The sequence below is a fragment of the Anolis carolinensis genome, chromosome 1 (genome assembly GCF_035594765.1).
Source record: "Anolis carolinensis isolate JA03-04 chromosome 1, rAnoCar3.1.pri, whole genome shotgun sequence".
Lineage (NCBI taxonomy): Eukaryota > Metazoa > Chordata > Lepidosauria > Squamata > Dactyloidae > Anolis > Anolis carolinensis.
The window spans coordinates 156,001,604-156,028,537 of NC_085841.1; the positions used below are offsets into that span (position 1 = coordinate 156,001,604).

At 39.3% G+C, this 26,934-nt stretch overlaps 1 protein-coding gene across 1 annotated transcript; it reads left to right on the plus strand.

Moving 5' to 3' along the window:
• Positions 1 to 4: 4 nt before the first annotated feature.
• Positions 5 to 26,615, plus strand: mmut (methylmalonyl-CoA mutase). Its single transcript, XM_003215370.4, has 14 exons — positions 5 to 176; positions 3,933 to 4,344; positions 7,412 to 7,779; positions 7,872 to 8,029; positions 12,027 to 12,198; positions 13,340 to 13,588; positions 14,168 to 14,279; positions 16,684 to 16,799; positions 17,440 to 17,555; positions 19,756 to 19,887; positions 22,808 to 22,955; positions 25,045 to 25,212; positions 25,518 to 25,670; positions 26,523 to 26,615. Exons 2-13 carry the CDS (start codon positions 3,972 to 3,974, stop codon positions 25,644 to 25,646), a joined length of 2,241 nt encoding a protein of 746 aa, XP_003215418.1. The 5' UTR covers positions 5 to 176; positions 3,933 to 3,971; the 3' UTR covers positions 25,647 to 25,670; positions 26,523 to 26,615.
• The last annotated feature ends 319 nt before the right edge of the window (positions 26,616 to 26,934 follow it).

Genomic DNA, 26,934 nt, shown 5'->3' on the forward strand with positions numbered 1-26,934 from the left:
CACGCCCCCACTTCCGGGAGCACTTCCGGCCTGGGCAGCTGTAGGGCTCCTGCTGGCTCGCCCCACTTCCGTCCGGTCTGCCTCACAAGGAGGAATTGCAGGCCAAAAGCAGCTGGGGGATGTCGCCCGAAGCCGTGGCTCTTCCTGGGGTTTAGGCGCCTGTGCACAGGAATCCTGTGAGTCAAAAACATACGGAGAGAGCAGGCATGGTCAAACTTCGGTCCTACAGGTGTTTTGGACTTCAACTTCCAGAAATCCCAGCCAGCTTACCAGCTGTTAGGAATTGTGGGAGTTGAAGTCCATGATTGGAGCTTTTAAACCTGGGAGAGCCTTTGCAAAACCGAGGCCCCTTCCACACAGCTGAATAAAATACCACACTATCTGCGTTGAACTGGAATATATGACAGTGTGGACTCAGATACCCCTGTTCAAGCAAATATTGTGGGTTATTCTGCCGCAATACTCTGGGTTATATGGCTGTGTGGAAGGGACCTATATCCCCACTGGATTCGCCTCCATGATTGGTTCTTAATGTTTCAAGCATTAGGCCCTGAGAGCATATGGGTTTTCAGAAACGGTTTACTTCCAGAATTCAGAGCAGTGGTTCTCAACCTGTGGGTCTCCAGATGTTTCAACCTACAACTCCCAGAAATCCTGGCCAGTTTACCAGCGGTTAGTTTTTCTGAGAGGCCAAAACATCTAGGGACCCACGGGTTGAGAACCACTGATTCAGAGGGAGAGGGGTTTTCTTTGGGCCCTTGCACACAGCCATAAACCCAGGCAGATAGTCCACAATATCTGCTTTGAACTGGGTTATCTGAGTCCACACTGCCATTGATTTCGTTGTATTTAGCTACTGGAATATCTTGTTTTGTTGTAATAAGTTCTTAATTGTTTTGTTTATTGGTTTTAGTTTGGTTGTTTATTGGTTATTGTTCATCTTTGGCATTGAATGCTTGCCCCCTTTTCTGTTGGAACCCACCCTATCTCCCCATAGGAGGCAAAAGAATAACCAATGCCAATAACAAACAAACAAAAACGGTAAACTCAAAAACAATAAGAACAATCACAATATAAAACTTATAATAACAAATCCAAAAAGTAGTGAAAAATTGTCAAAATTTACAACTTATATAACACACAATATATAACACACCATAAACATTTACCACATAACTAATCTAGCAGCTAAAAGGCATTAAAATATGGGATGAAACCACCCTGAGTCCCCTCAGGGAGATAGGGCAGGTTACAAATAAAGTTTTAATATTATTGTATTATATGATCCAGTTCAGTGTGGATTTTATGCAGCCCCAGTGTTGCTGACCACATTTGACCTACCATAGTGTTTAGCGCAAGTAGCTGTCATGAGTGTAGCTTTCCAGAGGTTTTGACTCTTTATTCGGATTAGAATTACTTTACTGCCATAGCACATCAAAATTAAATGCCACCCCCAATCACATTATATATAAACAAATTACAAAAAACAAACCATCCATTCTACTGCATTCTAATCGCTCTTGCACAACCCTTTGTGCCACATTGGTGTGAAACTATACAGTTCAATACAGGGTCCTTCCCGACAGGCCCAAGGATCTCATCCCAGGATCTCATCCCAGGATTATATGAGTCCTCACTGCCAAATAATCTTGAGATAGGGATGCTGTTTCAAGCCACTTCTTTCTCTAGGAGGAAGTAATAATGCATTTCTATAAAAAGGGATGACAGCTCTCTGCTCAGTACAATATTATAATTAGAACAAACCAGCAAAGGAAAACTGCCTGTTCTCTATAGTACAATGCCTCTATTACACAATAGCTGTCATTAATAATTTTTAAATAAGACATTTGCAAAGGGAAGGAGTTAATATATTTTTTATACCCCGCTTTATCTCCCCCGAAGGGGATTCAAATCGACTTAACATAAAAGCATCATCATAACCATTTAAAATATACAAATATAGAGCATTGAAACAGGATTAAATGTAAACGGTATTTAACAAATTCCAGTTTAAAACCAATTATTGTGCACTTCTGTAAAAAGGGATGACAGATTGCTGCTAAGGACTGCCCATCAGAACGCCCCTTTTCACCATGGCAACTCTGAAACAGAACAGGGCCTGTCACGGACCTCATTGCAAGTGGTTTTAAGCCAAAATAACGGGTCCCTATCGCTACTTTGGCTAAATTCATGATTTAATCCCGTGATTACAGATCTGTCCAATTTCACGATTGCTCTGTAGTTTGGTTTGGGGGGGGGGGGGGGGATGATAATTGAAAGTCCTCTGATGGCAGTCATGACTCTCAGTAAATTTATAGTGGCTGCCCATAAAATGGGGGGACGGGACTGCAAGTGTGATGCAGTGATCAGCCTATTTGTCCTGGTTTTTATGATCCTGTACCATCTGCCAGATGGTAATAAAAAAAATCCAGGGTGAGATGGATCCTTAAGAATATTTTGAGTTTTCTTAAGGCAGCAGAAATTATAAAGTTCTTCCAATGAGGGGAGAGGGCAACCCATAATTCTTTGGGCAGTAGTGGTAACCCTCTGGAGTGCTTTCCTAATTTGCCACTGTGTAATTAGCAAACCATATGCAGATACAATAGGTTAGAACACTCTCTATAGCACAGCAGTAGAAAGTCACCAGCAGTTTTTCATTCAATTGTTGGTTCCTTAAAAGTCTCCAATAATACAATCTGCTAGGGCCTCTTAACCAAAGCCGCAGTATAGAACTTAAAGCTGGCCACCCGTCCCACTCGATTTCCATTTATAACCAAAGGCTGAATTTCTGATCTATTCTTTCTCTAGTCCACTATAAGATCCTTCGTCTTATTGATATTAAGAACCAAATTATGGCCCTTGCACCACTAGAGCAGCCGATTCACCTCATCCCGGAAATCTCTCATATCATAAAATCATAGACTTGCAAGGCACCACAAGGACCAAACCCTCTGCCATGCAGAGATACACAGCTAAGACACCCCTATGAGACAACCAGCCAATATTTGTTGAAAGAGCTGAAAAGAAAGAGCCCATCACTCATCAAGAAGTTTGTTCTACTGTGGAACAGTAAAGCAGTATCTCCCAGATGGAATGTATTTTCTCGTCACTTGAATCCTTCAGTTTCTGTTCTGCTTTTTAACTCAGCAGAAGACAAGCTCACTTCTTCTATATGGAATCCCTTCAGATATGTAAAGATGAGGATCATGCCACCTCTTGCTGTTTGATACCAGTTTGACCGCCATTACTCAGTACTATGAAATGCTGGGATCTGAAATGCTGGGATTGGCAGAGAAGGTTAAAGATATTATAAAATTGCAACTCCCATAATTTCATAGCATTGAGCAGTTAAAGTGATATCAAACTGCATTAATTCTACAATGCAGATGCACCTTCACACTTCTCCCATTCCCTAATACCTCATATAATTAATTTCCAAACTTTGGATCATCCTGGTTACTCTTCTGTGGACATAGTCCAGCTTGTCAAACAAGATGGAAATTCTCCAAGGTCCTGGAAATGGTAGATGTTCTTAATGATTTCAGAAGTTTGGGAGGGCACATCAACTTCTCTCTGCTTTTGTTTTGCTGGGAGGGGGGCATTCATCCGCAGTGAATCAAGGATGTATTCCCCTCAAATCCTTTCATTCATATTGTAATCAGCAGCCCTCAAAACCCTGAACATTTATGCTCCCTAGACAGTTCACAAAGAGTTTCACAAAACTTTGTAGAAAACAGCTATTTCATTATTGAGTGTTTAAGACTAAAGTTAGGAAGAACATGCTTGTAACTTCAAACTCTTCCTCTTTCTAGTATACATTCTACAAAGATTGTTGCATTAGTCAGTTTTCTGAGAAAAGGTTCGTAAAAATGAAAACTTCCCTCCTCTTTACTGACACTAATCCAGATTATGTTCTTCTCTTCATTTCTAAGACCACAGACTGTGTCTTAAAGAAACTGCTACAGTAGAAAATGTTTAGAAGCAAGAATGGGATTCTTCGCATCTGGCCCTTCTGTTACAAGAAAGAAGCGGGATCACAGCACCGAGAACACATTCAGCGCTCGCTGCATGAACTACATCCAGGATGGGCTGCAATGGCCAAAACACAGCTAAAAGGGAAGGACCCAGGGGAGTTGATGTGGCACACTCCAGAGGGAATTTCCATTAAACCTCTTTATTCAGCAAGAGACACAAAAGACCTTCCTGAGGAATTACCTGGACTAAAGCCCTTCACTCGTGGTCCTTACCCTACCATGTATACCTATAGGCCTTGGACCATCCGCCAATATGCTGGCTTCAGTACTGTGGAGGAAAGTAACAAATTCTACAAGGACAACATCAGGGGTAAGCTACAATTCTAAATGAGAGTCGGTAATATTATCTAGTTCATGTGATTATGTATTTCATGCATTACTGTGATTGCAGTCACCTGTGTATATATTTGGAAGTAAATTGCACCACTATTCGTGATAATCATTCAAATGATAAAGTTGTAATGGTGCAGTATGATGAAAGGTTGCTTTCTGAGCCTTCCTAAACTTAAGGAGATTTTGACTAAACATACATAGTATTGTCTTTTACGTTTTGTTAAGAAGGTTTTGGCCATAGAGGACTATCAAGGGAGTGAAGGTACCATCACCATGGGCTTTGTGGAAAGAGGCAGCCTTTATTTTCTTTATTGTCTCTGGCTCAGCTCCTGGAACTCACTCCTCGCAGAACTGAGGCCCTGGCCCTGTGACTCTGCAAAGCCAGGCCCAGCAAGAACACCTGCCTGCCTCCAGAGGCTGGGGCATAAAAGGACCATGCCTATGGGGGCCCCAGCCATCGAGGGCCTCCACCATCTTGCTCCCTGGGGGAGCAGGGAGGATATATAAAGAAAGGGGTTTTTTTTGTGTGTCAGGAACAACTTGAGTCACTTCTGGAGACAGAGAATTGGCCATCTGCAAGGATGTTGCGCAGGGAATGCCCGGACGTTTTGATGTTTTTACCATCCTTGTGGGAGGCTTCTCTCATGTCCCTGCATGGAGCTGGAGCTGATAGAGGGAGCTCATTCGCACTCTCCCCAGGTGGGATTCGAACCTGGCAGCTTTTAGGTCAGCAACCCAAGCTTCAAGTCAATTAGTCTACTACGCCATCTGGGGGCTCCTAAAGAAAGGGTGAAACTCTGGAGAGGGAGATGGGGAAAGGGAAGGGATCTATGTTAATTGCTGTAATGGCATGTTTTATGCATATATTTTTGTTTGATGTTTTTATAGTTTTAATGGTTTTTAATCTACAGTTGTATGTATTTTATTTAGATATGTGATATACTTTTATATATTTGTAAGGCATTGAATTTTGCCATTTATTATGTTGTAAACTGCTTTGAATCCCCCCAGGGGTGAGAAAAGCGGTATAGAAATGCAGTTAATAATAATAATAATTCTCAAAGTGTTCAATCAAATTATTTAATCTGTGGCTAATGAATTAGTTGGAATCATCTATATACATAGTGTTGGTGCTGCTAAAAGTCAATAGAAGTTTTTAAGAAGATATTTAATCTAGAAATTATTAATAATTGGGTTTAATTGGATTTGTCTGCTGTTAATGTGCTGCTGTTATTTTGTTACATCATACTTTTGTGCTACTTTGACAGCTGACAGTATGAAGAGTTAGGCATTTTTCAGTTTATGGAATCAGCAGCATTAGATATGCAACTCTGCATAGAAATAATCTCTTGGAAATAATTTTAATATATACCATCATCATTTATTAGGGAAATGATGTTATTTGAGTAGGGCCTCGTTTTATAAATCTACAACAAAACGGGATTTAGTGGAATTTTGGATTATCAAGGACAAGTCAATAGGCTGGCATCTAATGCCTGAACAACTAAAGAATCCATGGGCATTCAAATTGGTGCCTGGCACTTGAACATATTTCTCTTCAAACAAATCAGAGAAATAACCTAGAGTTTGTCCTTCATTTTTTTCCTCCTACCTATTGCAAGAAAGAAATTATCCAGAACACCTGAGATTGGATGATATGGTAAACAAATCTCAAACAAAAATCCATAGTTTGTTCTCTGTTTAAGTTATGAGCAGACATGGATATTTGGAACCAGCATGGTGGCTCAGACATAATTGTGACACCTGACCATGTTTTCTTGGGTGTGATTTTTGAAGGAAATTTCCATCCATTCTTTTTAATACCTTTTTTTTTTTTGCTGGAATTTAGTCATAAGGTATTTCTTAGAATGACAGTTAACTCTGTATCCTAATGTATAAGTCTAGATATTTTAGTCAAAAAAGTTGACCCAAAAACCCTGGATCAACTTAACCACAGGTCACTATGAATACTATACATTAACTCTTATCAAAAAGGTACCATCCCCTTCTCTGAGGCCCCTTCTACACCGACCCTTTAATGCAGTTCAAACTTTGGTGAGAAGCCAACAAACTTCTGTAAAAGTGTGAGAAAGAAAGCCCTTAATGCACATCAGTGCTCTGTGATTTGTGTAATCTAATCACTATGCAGGCCTCCATAATTTCCTATGTAATCATCTGGGCAGCATGGAGTTGCGCAATGAGTTAAACCTTTGTGCCGGCTGAACTGCTGACCTGAAGATTGCTGGTTCAAATCCGTGAGATGGGGTGAGCTCCCGTCTGTCAGCTCTAGCTTGCAGGGACACGAGAGAAGCCTCCCAGCTAACACATCCGGGCGTCTCCTGGACAACGTCTCTGTAGACGGCCAATTCTCTCACACTAGAAGGGACTTGCAGTATGCTCTCAAGTCGCTTCTGACACGATAAAAAAATCTGAGTAGTGAAACACTTTCTTTAATTCTGGTTTGAAAGTCAGTCAGTGTAGATGGGGACTGAGTAGAGTGGTGAAAAGTGAAAGCTTTGTCAGTCCTTTGAAATCCTAAAAGATGTGCTAACCCCTCTACTTTCTTCATTTTGGCACCACTTCTGGCTTTCTTTAATGCTTGGGTGGGACATGACATTAACAACCAGAAGTGGCTGCCCCCCCCCCCCCGAGGTGATGTTGTTTCCTTCCTCCCTCTGTAGAACAATCATTGACTTAGCCACAACTTATATCAAAATCCATATGAAGCCTTCCCTCCATGTATACATATTTCCACAGTTGGTCCTGAAAAGGGTTGTTTGGTTGGTTGCATACTGCAAGTCGCTTCTGGTGTGAGAGAATCAGCTGTCTACAAAGATGTTACCCGGGGGATGCACAGATATATTATTATCCTGGGGGGAGGCTTCTCTCAACATGAAATCAGTTTTTACAGGAGTATAATATGGTATCATCATTTCAAGGACACGAATCCAGGAATAATTAATCGATTATCCAAAAATGTAAGTTGCAGGCTCAATTATTGTTTTGTTTACTGAAACCCTTATTTATCTCTTTATATGATCTAGCTGGCCAGCAAGGTTTATCAGTTGCTTTTGATCTGGCAACTCATCGTGGTTATGATTCAGACAACCCTCGAGTACGTGGTGATGTTGGAATGGCTGGAGTTGCCATTGATACCGTTGAAGACACTAAGATACTTTTTGATGGAATTCCTTTGGAGAAAATGTCTGTTTCAATGACAATGAACGGGGCAGTAATTCCCATTTTAGCTAATTTCATTGTTGCTGGGGAAGAACAAGGAGTACCTCAATCCAAGCTGACAGGGACGATACAGAATGATATACTGAAGGAATTCATGGTTCGAAATACATACATTTTCCCACCAGAACCATCCATGAGGATAATTGCTGATATCTTCCAATATACATCAAAGGTATTGTCTCCTTAATTAATACATGTTAATTATTACCATATATGTTACACTGATGTATTCAGTATTCTTATAATATACTTCTTTTCTTGTAGCACATGCCCAAATTTAATTCGATTTCTATCAGTGGATACCATATGCAGGAGGCTGGAGCTGATGCTATTTTGGAATTAGCTTATACTGTGGCTGATGGCTTGGAGTACTGTAGAACTGGACTTCAGGCTGGTCTCACCATTGATGAGTTTGCACCAAGGTATGCTAATTCAACTTCTAGGGGAAATTTTTAGTTTCAAGATAAAGTAGTTTACAGAGGTTCTGGTATTACATTGTATATTAGATAAAACAAATAAGTGTTGTGATTAAGACTCTGTTAATGGTACTTCTGTACTAGCCATTCTGTCCTTCAGTATAGGTGCTGCCAGTCCTATTAAATTTTTAAAGATGCTTGTCTGTTTTGATCCCATAAATATATGATAGTTGCATCCATGGGGCAATGTGAGTACTGTATTGTAACTTACAAAAAAGGAGCTATTCCCCTTCTCTGAGTGGCAAAATGCAAGAACTTAGTTATTATTGAGAGAACCTAAAAGAAGCAACAGTGGCTCTGTTCTCTCTGCCATGAAACTACTCCTGGCTATTTGAATACCTAGGCGGGGAAATGACAATAGCAGCCTGAGACAGCACTGTTGCTTTTCCCCTCTCTGTGAAATGATCCTTAACTTAAACATGGGTCATATCAGAATCCATAATTTTGGTCCCCAAACCTGTCCTCAATTTATACATGAGGTTGACTTATCCATGAGTACATGCAATACTTATGCATAAGTCAAAAGAATTATGCCCAAAAAATCAATCCAAAATACTGGGTCAATTTATAGATAAGTCAGTGTAATATCTCTGTCCACCACTTCTGAATTTTTGTAACACCTGCTCAACTAAATAGCATCAGCTATCGATAAGTCTTTAGCGCTTTCCTGCCCTGTGGTGAATGCAGAAGGTGTCTGCTTCTTTTAAAGTAGGCTGTCAACAGATGGTCAAAATTCTCACTGTAGTCCATCCAATCCATCCAGTCCAACCTGAAAGAAACACCAGCCCATTTCCCTCTCCTCACTTTGGTGGCAACTCTTTGGCTGTACCCGGCCTTGGCCCCGTCTATATTACCATATAATCCAGTTTATCAAAGCAGATAATCCACTGTCATATAATCTATTTTAGATCAGATAATCTGGATTTTATATGACAGTGTAGAAGGGGCCTGGGACATCTGTTTTGGATACTACAAGAAACAATATATTAGATAGGATATTTATTTATTTATTTGCAGTGTTTATATATCGCCCTTTTCAACCCCAAAGGGGACGCAGGGCGGTTTACAGCATTGGCAACAATTCAATGCTCTCGATAAAAACAGCATAAAACATCAAAGTTGACCCCCTCTAATAAAACTGTAAACATAATTAAACACAACACAATAAAATAACATTATATATAACACAAAGACATAGCCATTGTCCGTAAACAGTCCTGGATCACTGCACTTTCAACTTTAACTTTAAATATTCCTATGATGGGCCGAACGCCTGGTTCCACAGCCAGTCTTTAGCTGTTTCCTAAAGGTCAGGAGGGAGGGAGCCAACCTGATCTCACTCAGAAGGGAGTTCCACAGCTGCTGGGCCACCACCAAGAAGGCCCTGTCCCTCGTCGCACCTGTGAGGCTGATGGGGCTGAGAGCAGGACCTCCCTGGAAGATCTTAATCTACTAACTGGTTGGCCTGAAATAGCAGGATGGCTCTTAACGAGTTTATAAAAATCCAAATAGGTTAAAAGATAGTTAACCAAGAGAAAAGTGAATAAATAAATGCATTGTTATTACCTTGATATTTGGAATCCACTTTCATAGTAAAATGGTCATTTTTCATTCTGAAAAAGCCTCCCCCTGCTTATAATCGGGTCAAGGTCAAGCCGGCAGCAGACCCTGGAGCCTTTGCTTGCAGTATATGACATATTTATCGCTCATCTTACCCTCCCTTATCAGTGTTTACTTTTGCAAAGCCTCCCTCGCTCTTAACCAAGGGAATGTTTTGAAAAGGAAAATCAGCCCTTGCAAGTCAGGAAGAAGAATATATATATACCCATTAATCTTATAAAAGCATTTTCCCCTGAAATATTTGTTAATCTCTGCTATATGTAGGCACTTCCCCTTGCAAGCCTTTGCAAGCCTTATGTACCTAAATATTTGTATCTCTATATATATTAATTTTATATATGAATTTCCCCCCATATGTTTGCAAGTCTTTGCAAATTCTTTATACATGTACCTGTATATCTGTATCCATGTGTATACATTATTTTTATATATGAATTTTTGCCTCATGTGTTTGCAAGTCTTTGCAAATCATATGCAGATATAATTATGTATATATAAAGAGATGTCTAGCTAGATATATATGAATATAGATATATAGGGCTTGGAAATACTACAGGGGAAATGCACACACACACATATAGAGATTTTTAGATAGATGCAGGAGGGAAATGCACATATATAGAGAGGATTTGCAAGCATTTCAGGGGAAAATGTATATGTGAAATTAGTATATATAATTGTATTCTATATCTATCTCTGCATTGTTTATATAGCCATTGAATGTTGCCTGTTACTATGTTGGAAGCTGGCCTGAGTCTCCATGAGGAGATAGGGTGGGGTACAAATGAAGTTTTATTGTTGTTGTGGTTGTTGTTGTTGTTGTTAAGTTATTGTTAATACCATACTGTTTTTGTTGACCCTACTTTTCCACTTACAGAGCTAGTTTACAGTTTTTCTTTGAAATATGGTAAATATTCAAAAATATTTAACTTGGTGCCTCAATTAATGTAATTTTATTGGTATCTATTTTTATTTTGAAATTTACCAGTAGCTGCTGCATTTCCCACCCTCGGCTTATAATCGAGTCAATAAGTTTCCCCAGTTTTTGTGGTAAAATTAGGTGCCTCGGCTTATATTAGGATCGGCTTATACTCAAGTATATACGGTAAGACATTTCGATAACCCAGCTATGCCACACCTGAAGAGTATAAACTTTTAGTTTCTACTCTTGCCCCCTCTCTCTATATATACACACTCACACACACTCATAATATATATGGAGCAATTTCTGATACGTGCTGTTCCTTTTATATAAAGTTACAGTTGGTGCAAGATTTGACTGCTGTTGTTAAATAGGGGAAATAAACTGAACAGTTTCAGCATCCTTTGACCTGAGTGATTGTAGCATGCGTATTGTAATTTGTATGCTTTTGGCTTCTTGCTCTTATAGACAGAGAGAAGGAAGTTGAAAGCATGAGCTTTCATAGATGTCTACTACATCAGAGACATGGAGTTGAGTTGTAAAGCAGTGCTTTTGGGTTGAGTGCCTAGAAGCAGACCTTTATTGCTGTGAATGAGCAGGTGGTATTTGTAAACAGCAATATAAATACAAAACCTGTGGATATGGTGATGAGGTGACATGTTCGGTTCTCATAATTATCATTAGTGAATACAGGCAGGAAGAAAGGTGTTGCCTAAAGGCAAAATGAGTGAATAATGTATGAATGGCAGAGAATGATTAGGATATAATCTGATGCTGACTGGGATCCAAAAAGAAGATGGTACACTGGGGGGCAGGAGGGGAGAGAGTTTGGGGTGTTAATTAGTGTTATAAAACGTGTATTCTGCCAGGAAACTATTCCCTCTGTTTAACCCACTGTCAATTGAATAGTTTGTGAATATGTTCTGGTTCTACTGTTTCTCTCCATTCTGTCATTGTAGTGTTTTTTGTTGCTGTTTAAGAACTGCTGTTCTAGGATTTTGAATATCTAAGAAGACTGACATGTTCTTCAAGTGGTTCTATTTGGAATCTCTCATTAAAAAAATGAAAGCTAATGCAACTGCATTTGTACAGACATTAGCTGGCTTTTAACCCTATCAAGACTTAGAAGTAACAATAGCTGGATAATTCTAGTTTCCATCTTCCTTTCTCCGTGGCATGGCAAATTAATTGTGCATGCTACCAAGAAAGAAGTCTGACAGAGTCAGATACTGCTTATTCACCATATTTCAGAAAATCCAATGATTGTTCCTAATCCAAAAATAACAAGGATGGTTCTTTTTATTTTGTTTGAAAAGCTTTTGTCATTTTTCAGACAGCATGAAGTCCACAGTATCATTTGTTTGTTCTACTCAGGTAAGATCCTCTGTGCTTTTGTTGCAGGTTATCATTCTTTTGGGGAATTGGTATGAACTTCTACATGGAAATAGCTAAGCTGAGAGCTGGGAGGCGCCTCTGGGCTCACTTAATAGAGAGAATGTTTCAGCCCAAGGACAGCAAATCGCTTCTCCTCAGAGCTCATTGTCAGACTTCTGGATGGTCATTGACTGAGCAGGTCAGTGTGGGGTTATGACCTACAAAGCCATATATTGCTTGAATCCAGACAATTTGAAAGGCTGTATCTCCTGATATAGCATCCCCCCCTTCCAGGGGAAGGCTTTCTCTCAGTTCGTCCACCATTACTGGTGAGGATGCTTGGTGAGGACAGTGTAGATGAGTAGAGGCAGTAGAGGATGAAGGTATCACTGACTTGCTTAGCAACTTATGTTCACCAAGAATTGGTTCTGAGTTGCTTCCCAACCCAGATTTTTGAAGAGTGCAAGTGACTGCAAGAAGAGTCAAATGATTGCTTGGGCAAACAAAGTATAACCATAACCAACTAAATTTAATCTGTCTCAGGAACAGAACTTTCCAAACTACTCTTGGAAGAACGTTTTTCCATTTCTAATTCTGCTGAAACTTTTTGGACATGACAGGCATCAAACAAACACCAGACTCATAGAATCATAGAATTGGAAGAGACTGCATGGGCCGTCTAGTCCAACCCCCTGCCATGCAAGAAAAGCACAATCAGAGCACCCCCAAAAGGTGGCAATCTAGCCTGTTTAAAAGCCTCCAAGGAAGGAACTTTCACCGCACTCCAAGGCAGAGAGTTCCACTGTTGAACAGCTCTTATCATCAGGAGGTTTTTCCTAATGTTCAGGTGGAATATCCTTTCCTGTCATTTGAACCCATTGCTCCAAGTCCTAGTTTCCAGGGCAGTCTGCTCTCCCTTCCTTATGACATCCTTTCACATAGCGATAGCGATACATAGCGATCAAGTCTCCTCTAAACCTTCTCTTCTGCAGGCTAAACATAACTTGCTCTCTAAGCCGCTCCTTATAAGGCATGGTCTCCAGACCTTCGATCATTTTAGTTGCCTTCCTCTGGACACCTTCCAGCTTGTTAATATCTCTCTTGAATTGTGGTGCCCAGAGCTGGACACAGTATTCCTGGGTGAGGTCTGACTAAAGCAGAATAGAAGGGCTTTTTTAGCTGCTGCATCACACTTTTGGCTCATGTTTAACTTTTTGTCCACTAAGACTCCAAGATCTTTTTTCACATGTACTATTGTCGATTCAATACATTTCAGAGCAGTGTATGGTGCATTGTATAATCTCTATGCTTTACAAATGTTTTCAATTTGTATTTGCTAGGATCCTTATAATAATATTATCCGCACAGCAATTGAGGCAATGGCTGCTGTATTTGGAGGCACTCAGTCCTTGCATACAAATTCCTTTGATGAAGCTTTGGGATTACCAACTGTGAAAAGTGCTCGAATTGCCAGGAATACCCAAATTATAATACAAGAAGAATCTGGCATTCCTAAAGTTGCAGATCCATGGGGTGGTTCATTTCTAATGGAATCTCTCACCAATGATGTATATGAAGCTGCATTAAAGGTCAGTTATTAATCTGATGTAGATGGGGCACAGAGAATGAAAAGGTTAATAACTTTGTGCAGCCTTGCAAAATAAGTCTAGAAATAAGTCAGGGCTTCATGTAGTGTGCTACACCCCACCCAGAAATCATGAAAACAACTTTTAGGGACATGTTGCTATACTTGGTCCTAAGAGAGCAGTTTGAGATAAGGGTTTTTTTTGTTTTGTTTTGTTTTGTTTTTTGTAAAAATGTGTTTGACTTCTTGGGATCCAAGGGGGTTTCAGACATGACCCTCAAGCCTTTAGATATATAATAATATTCATATAATCAAGAAAGGAAACGATTTCTACACCATAGACCTGAATCATATCTATCACATATTTTTTATTGTAGCCAGTATAGGAATGCCTGTTATGGGGGTGGTGCTGGATTAATATTTCCGAAACATCAAGTCTTTCAGATTTTTTTTTCCTTTTTAGTAACTAGTTGCTTTGAATGTAATGGAACTAGAAAGTTTTGCATTGATTTAATTTTTTATCACAGAACAACAGACTTATATTTATGGTCATTAACAATATCCAGAATTTGCTGTCTTATAGCTCATTGATGAGATTGAAGAAATGGGTGGAATGGCCAAAGCTGTAGCTGAAGGAATACCAAAACTTCGCATTGAAGAGTGTGCTGCTCGAAGGCAAGCCAGGATTGATTCTGGTAAGGAAAGTGAAGGAAGGTCGAATGTCCTCCAGAGGGCTGCCTTTTTGTACCTCTTTAGACAAGCGTCTCTCACTGAAATATCTGGAGTATGCACGCTCGGACTTTTGTCCCAATTACTCTTTACTTTCATTCCCTTATTCCAAGATTAATTCAATTAAAATTTTTAAAATGTTGATCAGCAATTGAATTTTAACAGTGCTTGCTGACAAAAGTGGTATTTTAAAATGTCAGAAATACATTCCTTGGTAGGAATTTAATTCCTAGGATTCTCTGAGCTAGACGCAATAGAGAGAACAGTAGCTGTGCAATGTGGTTAGTGTGCCCAGAGAGCCTGGTGTATCTCAGACAGCATCCCTTGTTGCATAATAAACATTCTTTAAAAGTGGAAGCAGTTTCAAAAACAGTTAATAATTTGTTGCTATTCAGAAAGGAGGAGAGGTTAGAAATGCTTTAAATCTTTTGGCCATTTCTTTGCATCCTGGCCAATGTCCATATAGTAAGTTTATATTACTCGGTATTGTGTTTGCCAGGTATTTTGTGTGTGTGTGTGTGTGTGTGTTTGTGTATATAGGCAGTCCCTGAGTTACAAAGATTTGACTTACAAATGATGTATAGTTAAGAATGGGGGTGAGACAACAGGAAATGAGAGAAATCTGTGTATATATAAATAAATTCATTCATCATTCAGTCATAGGATATCACTCGCAGCCAAGTATGATTGCCTTCCAAGTGTACATCCGTAGGTGACTGTAGAGACCTACTCTTGATATAAATAAATAGATTATATATATTAGGCTGAATGTACAACTACATACCATATAACACATATACAAGTGTATTGAAAAAATGTATAGAATTAAGATCAAAATCCAGCACTACCTTCTGAAATACACAAAAACTGTAGGCGAACTTCAAAGCATGCATATATTATTTCTAAATGGATGAAGCCATATAACTGACATGTGTTAGACACATCTGCAGGAAACCATCTTTACCTCTATACCTACCACTTAGGTTTTTTGAGATGAAATAAAAAAAAATTGAACTTAATTCACCCCTAATTTATTATGATCTACAATAATGTGAAACTATTTAAATATAGTTTAGCAAAGAGGCTGAAAGATCATAGGATGAAAGATAAGTAGTATTCACGGGCAGCATGCAGAATATACATCCAGTTAGCAAGGCACCTGGGAGAGAAGGGAGTTGAGCTTTAGCTAATGAGAAGGACTGTCCTGTTACTTAAGGCCATTCCCTTATGAACCAAGAACTAGAGGGGTAATTCATTTCTACCCCTCAATGAATGAGAAACTGTGAAGAGGACAGCCTCTACTGTACTTTTCAGTAAATTTTTTCTATCATCAAGTTGGACTTATTTTGGAAATTATTAGGTCTCCAAAATAGCTGACATGGGTAATGCTTACTTGATTAGTGGTCCTTTTGAAAATAATCCACACCAATTTAATTACTGTAATTAATTCTGACATTTAGGTATAGCTTCCAAGGCCAGGCATGGGCAAACTTTTTTGCCTTGGGGCTGCATTGTGGACTCGGCCAGGAGAGCCAGGCCGGGCCAGGTGGGAGGGCGGCCGAGCACACACTGGGTGGGACAGGTCTGGGTGGGAGAGGGCCTGAGGAAGGGAGGGACCAGGAGAGGATGGGGCAAGGGCCCGGGTTATCCTTAGGTTGCCCTCCTAGCATAAGGACAGGGATGCTCAACCCATCCTTATGCCGGGAGGAAAACAGACATGAGGCGATTGCCCTGATCCTCCTCTCCAGTATTCCTCCCTTGATCTTCGGGCTGCCCTGTCAGTATTATGCTGGGAGAAGGGCGAGACAGGCAACATCCGAGAGTGCTCTGAAGGGCTCTCAATCTCTGTGTGCCTTCCTTGAGCCATCCTCCCGGCATAAGTACAGGGCCACTTGCACCTTCCTTAGGCTGGGAGGGCGAGACACACGGTTACTGAGAGCGCTCCAGAGGGCTCTCAGCTACTGCATGCCTTCCTCCCCCATCCTTTCTGCATTAAGAATATGGCAGACATCCTTATGCTAAGAGTACAGGGGAAATGAGGAGGGCCTGAGGTAGGCGCTCAGTGGGCCACATCTGGCCCCCAGGCCTTAGTTTGCCCATGCCTGTTCTAGGCACTAAATTCAATAACATTGGTGTTTTTACATAGATGATGGCCTGAATCTAAGTAATTGGATATTTATAGTTTGAATAAAGTGTGTGAAAGAATACAGACATAGAAGAGAAAACTGGTTATGTGTGATGATGGAAACAGAATAATATTTTTAAAAGTTTGGTTATTATTAGCACACATTAATATTCTGCCTTTTCACAATAATGTGATTCCAGAAGATTTTGAATATTCTATTATTTGAATGTTTTGGAAATACACAGGTTCTGAAGTAATTGTTGGAGTAAATAAGTACCAGTTAGAAAAAGAAGAGACCGTTGAAGTTTTAGCAATTGATAACACTTCAGTTCGCAACAAACAAATTGAGAAACTGAAAAGGGTAAGTTTTAGAATAATCTTGAAGGTAAAATGCAATGCAGTTTTTCTTCTGATTAAATTGTTTCTGTACATGGATCCCAGAGAGGAGTGACACCCCCCCCCCACACACACACACACACACATTTTCAAAAGCTGTTCAGAAGACTCTAGAGCAGATTCACACAGAACATAGTCAAGTAAAAAGGAAGTAAAGATCTGTTGTGGAACACCAAGTAGTCTGAGGTAGACTGTGGAGTTTTGTAAACAAGTGCTTGGGGGCGGGAGGGGGGCTCAGTCTCTAAAGATAAATATATAATGCTGAGTGTTCATCTTCCTTTTAGACCTGATTGTAAAATATTTATCAGATGAACAAAATATATACTGTTGATCTTTGAAAGCTTTATTTCAGTTTTGTTTAAATTGTTGCTAAATACCAGAGGTGCATTAAGAAGACTTACAATATTGATGCACAGCCAGGCCAAAGCAATTTCAAAATGAGATTTCATAATCAAAAATACTCAGAGGGAAGAACATAATGCACGGGATGAATCTGCTGTGCGTCGCAGTCCTGTAAATTGTTGTAAATTGCTCCTTCAGCTTTCATGGAATTATCATTGTAGGTATCTACCTCTTGTTTTATTTTGTACTTCTCTTTCCTAAAGGTGAAAGCTAGTAGAGATGAAGCAGCAGCCCAGAGTTGTCTTGCCGCCCTGACAGATTGTGCAGCCACCAGCCAAGGCAACCTGCTGGCCCTAGCAGTAGAAGCAGCACGTGCCAGGTGTGTAGAACATATAATACATTTACCAGTAACTTTAGTATTTGTTGTAGACTATGTACTGCTTTTGTGGGACCATCTTTTGTTAAATTGATAGCTAATTAATGAAAGGGTGGCGTAGTGATTGTTTAAGAAACGCTAGAACCTATTTTTACTCTCTGTTTAGCTAGGAACCATTCTACACTGCCTTTCAGTTTTATCTTAGAGAGTAATAAAGCCCAGTCTGAAAGTAGAAGGCAGTACATAAATAAATGTAAAACTTCAATGAGTACATTAAGAGAAAAGGAAGTCAGAAACAGCCTTAGATCTATGTTCATGGGACTTGTAATCCCTTTGTACTCTCTTGTATCTCAGGCTTCTTTCCTTGCCTTAATTGAAACATCCCTCAAAATAGTTTTCACTTGCTCTGGTTTCAGTGCAGCTTAGTTTGTGTTATGGAGTCTTTTCAAAACTTGCTGTGAAATGAAATTGTCACACACCAAAGAGTGCTCCTATCTGTAGTTGCCCCCATGCAGAGAGTTTTGGATTACAGCCAGGGCCGGCCCAACACGGAGGCCACGTGAGGCTGCCGTCTCGGGCGCAGGCCCGGGGGGGGGCGGCGTCAGGCGCCCTGGCCCCGCCTCCCACGCTGCGTGAGAGGCGGGGTCAGGGTGAGCTGCACGGGAGGCTCCCGCGCAGCTCAGCCTCGCCGGCCTGGCCTTTTCCAGGGGGCCAGACTGCAGCAAAGGTCCTTGCGGGCCACAATCGCGGCCTGCAAGGACCTTTGCTGCAGTCTGGCCCCCTGGAAAAGGCCAGAGCGCGCTGGAAGGGAGGCAAGGCCCCGTCTGGGCGGAGCCTCGCCTCCCGGCCTGCGCGCCCTGGCCCCGCCTCTCACGCTGCGTGAGAGGCGGGGCCAGGATGAGCTGCGTGGGGGGCGGGGCCAGGGTTGGCCCCGCCTCCCGCGCAGCTCAGCTTGCCAGTCTGGCCTTTTCCAGGGGGCCAGACTGCAGCAAAGGTCCTTGCAGGCCGCGGCCGTGGCCTGCAAGGACCTTTGCTGCAGTCTGGCCCCCTGGAAAAGGCCAGACTGGTAAGCTGAGCTGTGCGGGAGGCGGGGCCAACCCTGGCCCCGCCCCCACGCCCTGGCCCCGCCTCTCACACTGCGTGAGAGGCGGGGCCAGGGCGCGGGAGGCGGGGCCCGCCGGCGGGGCGCAGGAGGCGGGGGGGGGCGCAATTTCCCCTCCCCGCTTTATATAAAAAAATATGTCCGGCCGGCCCTGATTACAGCTTACATTTCCCTATATTCCAAAGAGCAAACCAATGTTCAAGAGGCAGTCAGCTCACTTACCTTTGTTAGTAATTAAAAAGTGAAAAGTTAGATCTTTTCATCCTCAGGAAAACATATACTCTTGGTTTCAGGCTGATTTCTTGATGGTATCCTCTGTTACATGTTAACACAAAGGTGTGCAGAGATATTTCTTTCAGTGGTGGCTCTTCAGTTTTCACATTCTCTGCTTCTAAACTCTAGCAAAACCTAGGCTGCTCTCGTATATATGCTATTAACAGAAACCCAAATGAATTTACTGTTTCTTCTAAGAACAATAACCCTGGCAGCTTAGTCAATAGGATTGATAAACTAATGAAATGCTTACAAAATCAAGATGTATTCTGCAAATAAAGGGCTTCCTATTTGAATTAAGGTAACTGACTAGTCAATCGCCCTGTGCTAAAATGGAGGCTTCTACAAGTAAACGACTATGTATAGTGTTCCCTCACTTATCGTGGGGGTTATGTTCCAGGACCACCCGCAATAAGTCTGCGAAGTAGGGATACTATATTTATTCTATGCGTGGAGTAACAAACCACAGACCACTTACTACAATGTAGTCTGTACTTTACTATAATATACAGTACATGGCAGAGAAGAATGGAAGCTATATAACCCTTTTATTTCCAACCCTTCCCTACCCTCCCCACTCCCTTTATTTCTCAATTTCCCCCCTTCCAAAACCCTTTGCACACCGCAAAAACCCACGAAACAGCCAAAATACTGCAATAAATGTGTACATTAATATTAATTGAAAATCCGTGAAACAGTGAGGAAGCAAAAAGTGAACCACGAAGTAGCGAGGGAACACTGTATTTGAATTTATAGAAATCCATTGCAGTATGTTGCAATATTCTAGTTTCCTATAATGAAAGGTTTTTTGTTTGAATTTATCTTTAGATGTACAGTTGGTGAAATAACAAATGCAATGAAAAAGGTATTTGGTGAGCATAGAGCTAGTGATCGCATGGTGAGTGGTGCTTACCGTCAGGAATTTGGGGAGAGTGATGAAATTGTTCGAGTAATTAATAGGTAAGGTATGCACTTTATATTAAAATTCTAAAATCTCTTACATAATACCTACTTTTGTGTTTCTTGATTGGAGAAACTGCAATCCTCTTTTTGCCATTACATGAGCCAATGCTATTTGTGTTTTAAAATATTCTTGCAAGCTTTCTGAAGCCAAATTAAAGCTGGAAAATGCTATGATGAAAATTTGCATTAATTTTGTGTATTTTTAAAAACACTTCATAGATTATTCCATCTTTGTTACTTAAGCCATTTTCCATTTCAAATAGTTATGATCCAAGCCTACTTCAGTTAGCAAATATTCAGCTCCTTTTTACAAACCATTTTGATATCTACTCAGATCCCCCTTTTCCTCCTCATTTCTTTCCGGACATTTTTAGCAGCCTCAACAATAGGAGGTCAATGAAAGAGGGCTAGAGAAAAATAGAGTTTTAATTTCAAGTTGCAGTACTGTGTTTGAAATAAACAATGCAATGTTTTTGCAGGAAAGTGTATTCTTTAGCTCAGAGGTGTCAAATCTGTGGCCCTCCAAACCATCTCCAAAAAGCCCTAACCAGTTTATCCAATGGGAAGGGATTCTGGGAGCTGAGACCAAAACACTACTGGTCTAGCTGATCCTATTATATGTGCACTTACTCACCTACATCAGGGAGAGTAAAAAGCACTTCCTTCCAGAATCCCCTACTGAGCATGAACAAAAACCAGATACGTCTGGGTCACTACCTTTCCCCAAATGTTGAAAAAAGATCTATAAATTTGGCCATCAAAATGCAAACCTTTTCTTGTGCAGGTTCCTTTAAAAAAAAAACCACCCACAGATACAGAAAAAATGATAGTCATGTCTTCAAGTGCTCAGTGGGTGGCTGTTTTTGTTTTGGAAAAAGCCCAACTTGTTCTAGCTGTCTAGATAGATAGATCTGTTTATTGGTTAGTCCACTGACCATATCAGCAATAGAAGACAAAAACAAAAATGCGCAGACAAATAGACATTGATCACTATGCTAAAACACCTGTAACAGATAACTAAAATAATTTTAAACATGATAAAACTTAATTAAATAATAAATTTGGTAAAATGGGGTTAAATTATAAGATGAAAGCAGGGGGAGTAGAGCGAAGAGTGTAAAAGAGTCAGTCGGAGAATTTAGATAAGTTCATTGCTATGACAAGGGACCCCGTTTTGTGAGATGAAGAGATCTCTCAGGTTAGCGGCTTTTATAATGAATGTGGCTATGCAGTGGACTAAGTGTAGATTCTCCCCAGAAAGAAAATAAGACAGTTTGACAATTTGGTCCCAGTTGGTTGTTCTGACCAAAAGCGATTGTAAATATTGAGATCCCACCTTGGCATATACAACAATTAAAAAAAAATGGCCAATATCCTCTATGGCTGGTGCGCCACAGATGCATGCTCTTTTGTGATAAGGCATTTTTTGAAGTCGTCCTGTTCTTACCATAGAAATAAGTTGCTCAAATCTAATTCTGTTTAAAGCTATTCTCTGTCCCTACATGAGATTTATCCTAAGGTACATTTCTGTGCCAAATGTTTTGTTTTCAGCTATTATAGATTTCAGTTCCTTTCTTCAGAAGTTACATAAAAACATATAAATATGAATTTAGGAATAAAGTTAAGAGAACAAGACATAATTATATAATAAACCACACACTACATCATAATAGTTTCACTCTCATCTTTGTATGCTGTTTAAAGTCTGTATAAAATCTAACTGCATAAATCCCTGAAGCTGAGTATGTAATTCTGCTTGCTGGGCAGAAAAAAAACACAAGAATGTGACTGAAAGTTTTGTTATGATTGCAGATGGTCAGGAAATAAGGGGGAGATAGTTTTCCAGAACATAACATATAGCTGGGCTAGAGTGAAATAGTACTGGGAGGAGATCATGTTTTTCATTTAGTCCTCCAGGAAGCAAGATTTCAATTTCAAAATCCCCTCTATTTTTAAATAGAATTGTGTTGTGATGATGATTTAGTTTTCTGTAGCCCAAGATTTGAGGTCTATTGCAAAGATTAGAATTATATTCATTATGATGTATTATGTGTGTATTATTATAGAATTTTTTTTAAAAAAAACCATACTTAGGTTTATTTTAATGTTTCATGTAGCCCCTGAATAGAACCATTGGAATGTATGTAGACAAATGCATTGGGTCTTTTTTGAAATAAAACAATCATCCACTGACCATTTGGAAAGTGTCTCCTGCTTTTCCTGTGGCTTCTATTTTATGTTCTCATTCAGTGAAAGAAAAAGACAATTTCAGGAGAAACTCAGGTGGTTCACAATGTTTGTCTTTTCTTTTACAAGGCTTGCTTGACCTTGTTATTTAATTTCACATGTTCATATTGTCAGTTTTAAATAGGAAGTATGAAAAAGTATGTTGAACTGTTCTTTTCGGGAGGGGGGAAGACATAGGTTTAGGAATCTATCCTTTTTATTACTATATTATTTTCCTTCTGGTACTACATCTGCAAAAGGTCTAATGCCAAGGAACACATATACTTATTCAGCTGAGGCACACCTGTATTTATACATGATTTTTCCAAATATTAAAAGAAACAAAATTACTTCCAAGAATGTAATTGACATTTTGACTGTAGTAAAAAAAATCTCAGGATTTAAGATTTTGGTGAAATCATTTAATATTGAAGTGTGTGTTTGTTGTCCTTCCACACTCAGTTTATTTTATGCAGTCTAAGTTAAATAACAGAAGTATGTATATATGTGTAAGAAAAAGGCTATATGTTATCATATGGTGTGTCAGTTCACACCTTGCTTGCAGAATTCAAATGCGTATAAGATATTTGAAATAGAAGATTTTTTGTTCTAGTGACACCTCGCAAAATACTGTTTTGTGATGGTACTCAGTGCTGCAAGAAAAAATATGTCCAAATATTTTAAAACTCAGAGTCAACACATTTATGGAATGTGAAGGTCGTAGACCACGTCTTCTTGTTGCTAAAATGGGGCAGGATGGCCACGACAGAGGAGCCAAAGTGATTGCTACGGGATTTGCAGATCTTGGATTTGATGTTGATATAAGTCCACTGTTCCAGGTACATTTATCCTTTTAATTAGCTCTGCATCCATCCTCAAGTTTAAATAAGTTGTTTTTATCTTTGTTTTAAGCACCGATTTCATGAGATTTAGTTACTTAAGAGTTAGCTTTTCATAAGCATAATTTCAAAGAGGGAAAAATTTTTGTTTCATCTGTGACGTTTGGGAAAATGGTTGCTATTTCCTAATTAAATGCTAAGCTTTGTTGTAGTCTGTTTATATTGTGGTTGCACTTCACTCTGTGGCCTAAATCCAATTTTTAGTTGCAATTAGGGTTGAGCCAATGAGTTAATGAGAACTTGGTTGATTAACACTTGTGTAAGTTTCATTGGTTCTAGCTGAGAGTAGTGATTGGATTTGATCCTGTATGGGTATTCCTTGCATCCATAACACTATGTAACAATTTGGAAAAAAAATCTGTTCCGGTTTGAAAGTGTTATTTTTTGTTTAATTGTGTAGTATGTACTTTGAAAGTAGTTGTTATACTCCAGAAACTTTGTTTTTGTGGCTGCCACAAAATATGTTGAATTGGTTGAGACTCTTATGAAATATTCCTTGAAAAACTATAGCAAAATGTGCTACAGAATGTCCTGCAAAAACAAAGTTTTTCCATGTTTTATGATAGAACCAATTAGGAAATAATGTTTATAACCCAGGAACAAAAATTGTGTTACATAGTGTAATTGTTCTCCCTGATTCAGAATCTTAGATATTAAGACAATTGCAATATAGTGCCCTACATCTGGGAATTTATTCTTAATTACCTTAACTCAAAGTAGTGTACTTTGTCTTATCCTCCTTTATCCTCACAACCATCTTATGAAATAGGTGAATACATATTCATTTAATTGGGATTTTTAATGTATAAGCAAGGGTGGCTTTTTATTGGGCCATATTTTATATGCAGACTGAAAGGTCCCAGGTTCAAACAGCTTCTGCCAACCTAGCAGTTCAAAAACATGCAAATGTGAGTAGCTCAATAAGTACCATTCCAGCGGGAAGGTAATGGCGCTCCATGCAGTCATGCCGGCCACATGACCTTGGAGGTGTCTACGGACAACGCCGGCTCTTCAGCTTAGAAATGGAGATGAGCACCAACCCCCAATGTCAGACATGACTGGACTTAACGTCAGGGGGAAACCTTTACCTTTTACCTATTTTATATACTGTATACTTTAATGTATGCTTTAAATTTATTTTAAAATATACTATATGATTTTAATTATGTTTATATTGTGTAATGTATAATTTTAACTTGTTTTTTAAGCCATCTTGGGTCCCACTGTGGGAGAAAGGTGGCATATAGACAAACAAACAAATAAAGGATTCATTTAAAGCATATGACTGGTACAACATCTTTCATGGGCGAGAATTTGAGTGGGAAAATTTGAAGCTAATTTCCTCTGTCCTAACTTGACAGTTTAGTCACAACTTCTTTGGTCATGATGTATTCTAATGATAAGATTGAATGTTACCAAACTTTCTCTTAGGAAGAGTGAGATCTAATTGATTTGTTCATGCAAGAGGACTGTGCTCGTTTGCTTTCTGGCTTATTCATAGCTTAATGTAACCTAAAAGCAACAAGCAAAAATCACAATTTCCTTAACGTAAAGCAGGTGGATAAAAGACCCATGTGGTTACTTCCTACAGAAATCTCTGAACCGAGATAAGGAATGGGCAAATAGAGCTTTACACTTTCCTAGATGTTTATATCAAAACGTTGGTAGAATAACTGGAACGAAAGCCTCTTTTGGATATGTACGTTTTCTTTCCGTTTCTACCAAATGCAGTGTAGCAATTAGTATATATGTTTTAGATTTTTTACATTATTCCTGAACTGGAAAAGACACACTCAGTGGGAAAACTCTGTTCTCTTTGTGATACAGTCAAATATTCAAGGATCTGGGTCTAAACACCTGTAGTTATTAAAATAAATGCCAGAAGCAGTTTTCAGTAGTGAATGTCAAGGGGACATGTGAAATGTTTTAGCATTATTTTTTTTCTGTGAAAAGTGAAGCAAACTTGGTATAATATGTTATATATTCTCTTCTCATATACTTTAATACTTCATTTGCTTTTCCTGCTTAGACACCTCATGAAGTGGCCCAGCAGGCTGTAGATGCTGATGTGCATTGTGTTGGTGTGAGTACTCTAGCTGCTGGTCACAAAACACTTGTTCCAGAACTCATCAAAGAGCTGAGTGCCCTCGGCCGCCCAGATATACTGGTCATGTGTGGAGGTGTCATCCCACCTCAGGTACCGTATACCATTTCTTATCAAAATATACAATGTTGTTCTAAGATAATTCGTTCGTGCCATATAACCTGTTGGTGGTGAGTGTATATATAAACTTAAATTTGGTCTGTTTGTCTGTCTTATGCTATACAACTCCATGTTCTTGATCCCAGCATCATCAAGCCTAGTATATAATGGAACCAATATGAACATCTAAGTTTCAGTTTGATGCTTCCATTGTCACGCGTATTCTGATCTTGTACAATGTATTCTACATAACTTGAATTAACATGATTTTCACGTGTTATCTTTTTCTCTCTTAATAGGATTATGACTTCCTGTATGATTCTGGTGTCTCCAATATATTTGGCCCAGGAACTCGAATACCAAAGGCAGCTCTCCAAGTTCTTGATGATATCGAGAAATGCCTGAATAAGAGGCAACAATTGTTGTAATGTCTTGATACTTAATGTCTCATGGTAAGCCTTGGAATTTGTTACAACACCATGTGATTCGTAGCTAAAGGAAATAATCCATATCAAATTTTGCTTGATAATATACTTTCTAAGAAAGTAATGCTGCCTATTTTGTTACATATTGCTCTGCATAAAATCCAAATAGAAGAGAAGATCAAACTGACTGATTTTCAAAATAGATACAAATGTTGTTTTCAAGTATACTTTATGTTATCAAAATGCATTACGTCATTACATCTAATTGTTAGATCTTTGCTGTTTTGATTTTCAAATACTGAATTCTATAGTCAGGATATGATGTCAAGGGAGTTATATTTTTTGATAATAATTACCCCATAGTGGTATAATTTAGCTATAATGTGCAACTTCTACAGGATAAGCATTATTGTTGTTTATCTGTGGCAGCGCCAGCCAGCCATGGAAGGAGCTAGTAATTACATGGCAGTAAAGGACACCTCAGCATCCTCTTCTCACTTCACTATTGCACACAAGAACTATAAGACATAGAAAAACTGCTATATCTTTTAGTATTATTGCTGCAAATAAAGCAGAAAAATTACAATGGAAATCTCCAGAATCGCTTTTCTAGCGTATTTTTAAGAATGCTTTTCATTGCATGGCACAAAGAATGTTGACAGTGCTTTGGTAGGAATTACAGTCTTGAAAGAAAATGGGCATAGAATGCAGAACCCCTCTTGACACAAAACCCATCATGATGAAGTTGGATAAAAAAAGCTATGAGTTGAGAGGGCAGCAACTTTGTGTTAAGTATTTTCAGGTACATTTTGATACATATTCTTAATAACACTGCCAAGGCATTGCACTCTTCTCATTGTCTTTTAATTTTAATTTCAGGACATTTAACCCAACATGAACTGCAAGATGTATAATAAAAATCAGTGTAAAAAATGCCTCTGTTTTATTAAGATTAAAGGATGATTTCTGTTCTTCCTGTCTCACAAAAGTGATACACCAACATTCCTTTCTAATCAAGTGTTTTAAAAAAGTAAATAAAATGTGGGCTAGGCAATACTACAGTTGGGAATTGGTCAACTGACCAAATCCAATGGCTCCTCGTCATTCTGGGAAATGTTTACCAGTGGGGCCACCAGATTCTTTCCTGAACCTGTTGCTATGCAACATCTTTATAATTACTAGCTTGGGTATCCGGCGGTGTGCGCGTTATTTGAAAAGGGCCTTGTTTGTTTTTGAATGTTAGGAAATAATAGTTTGATCATATGTTATGCTAGGGTGTAGAAAAAAAACT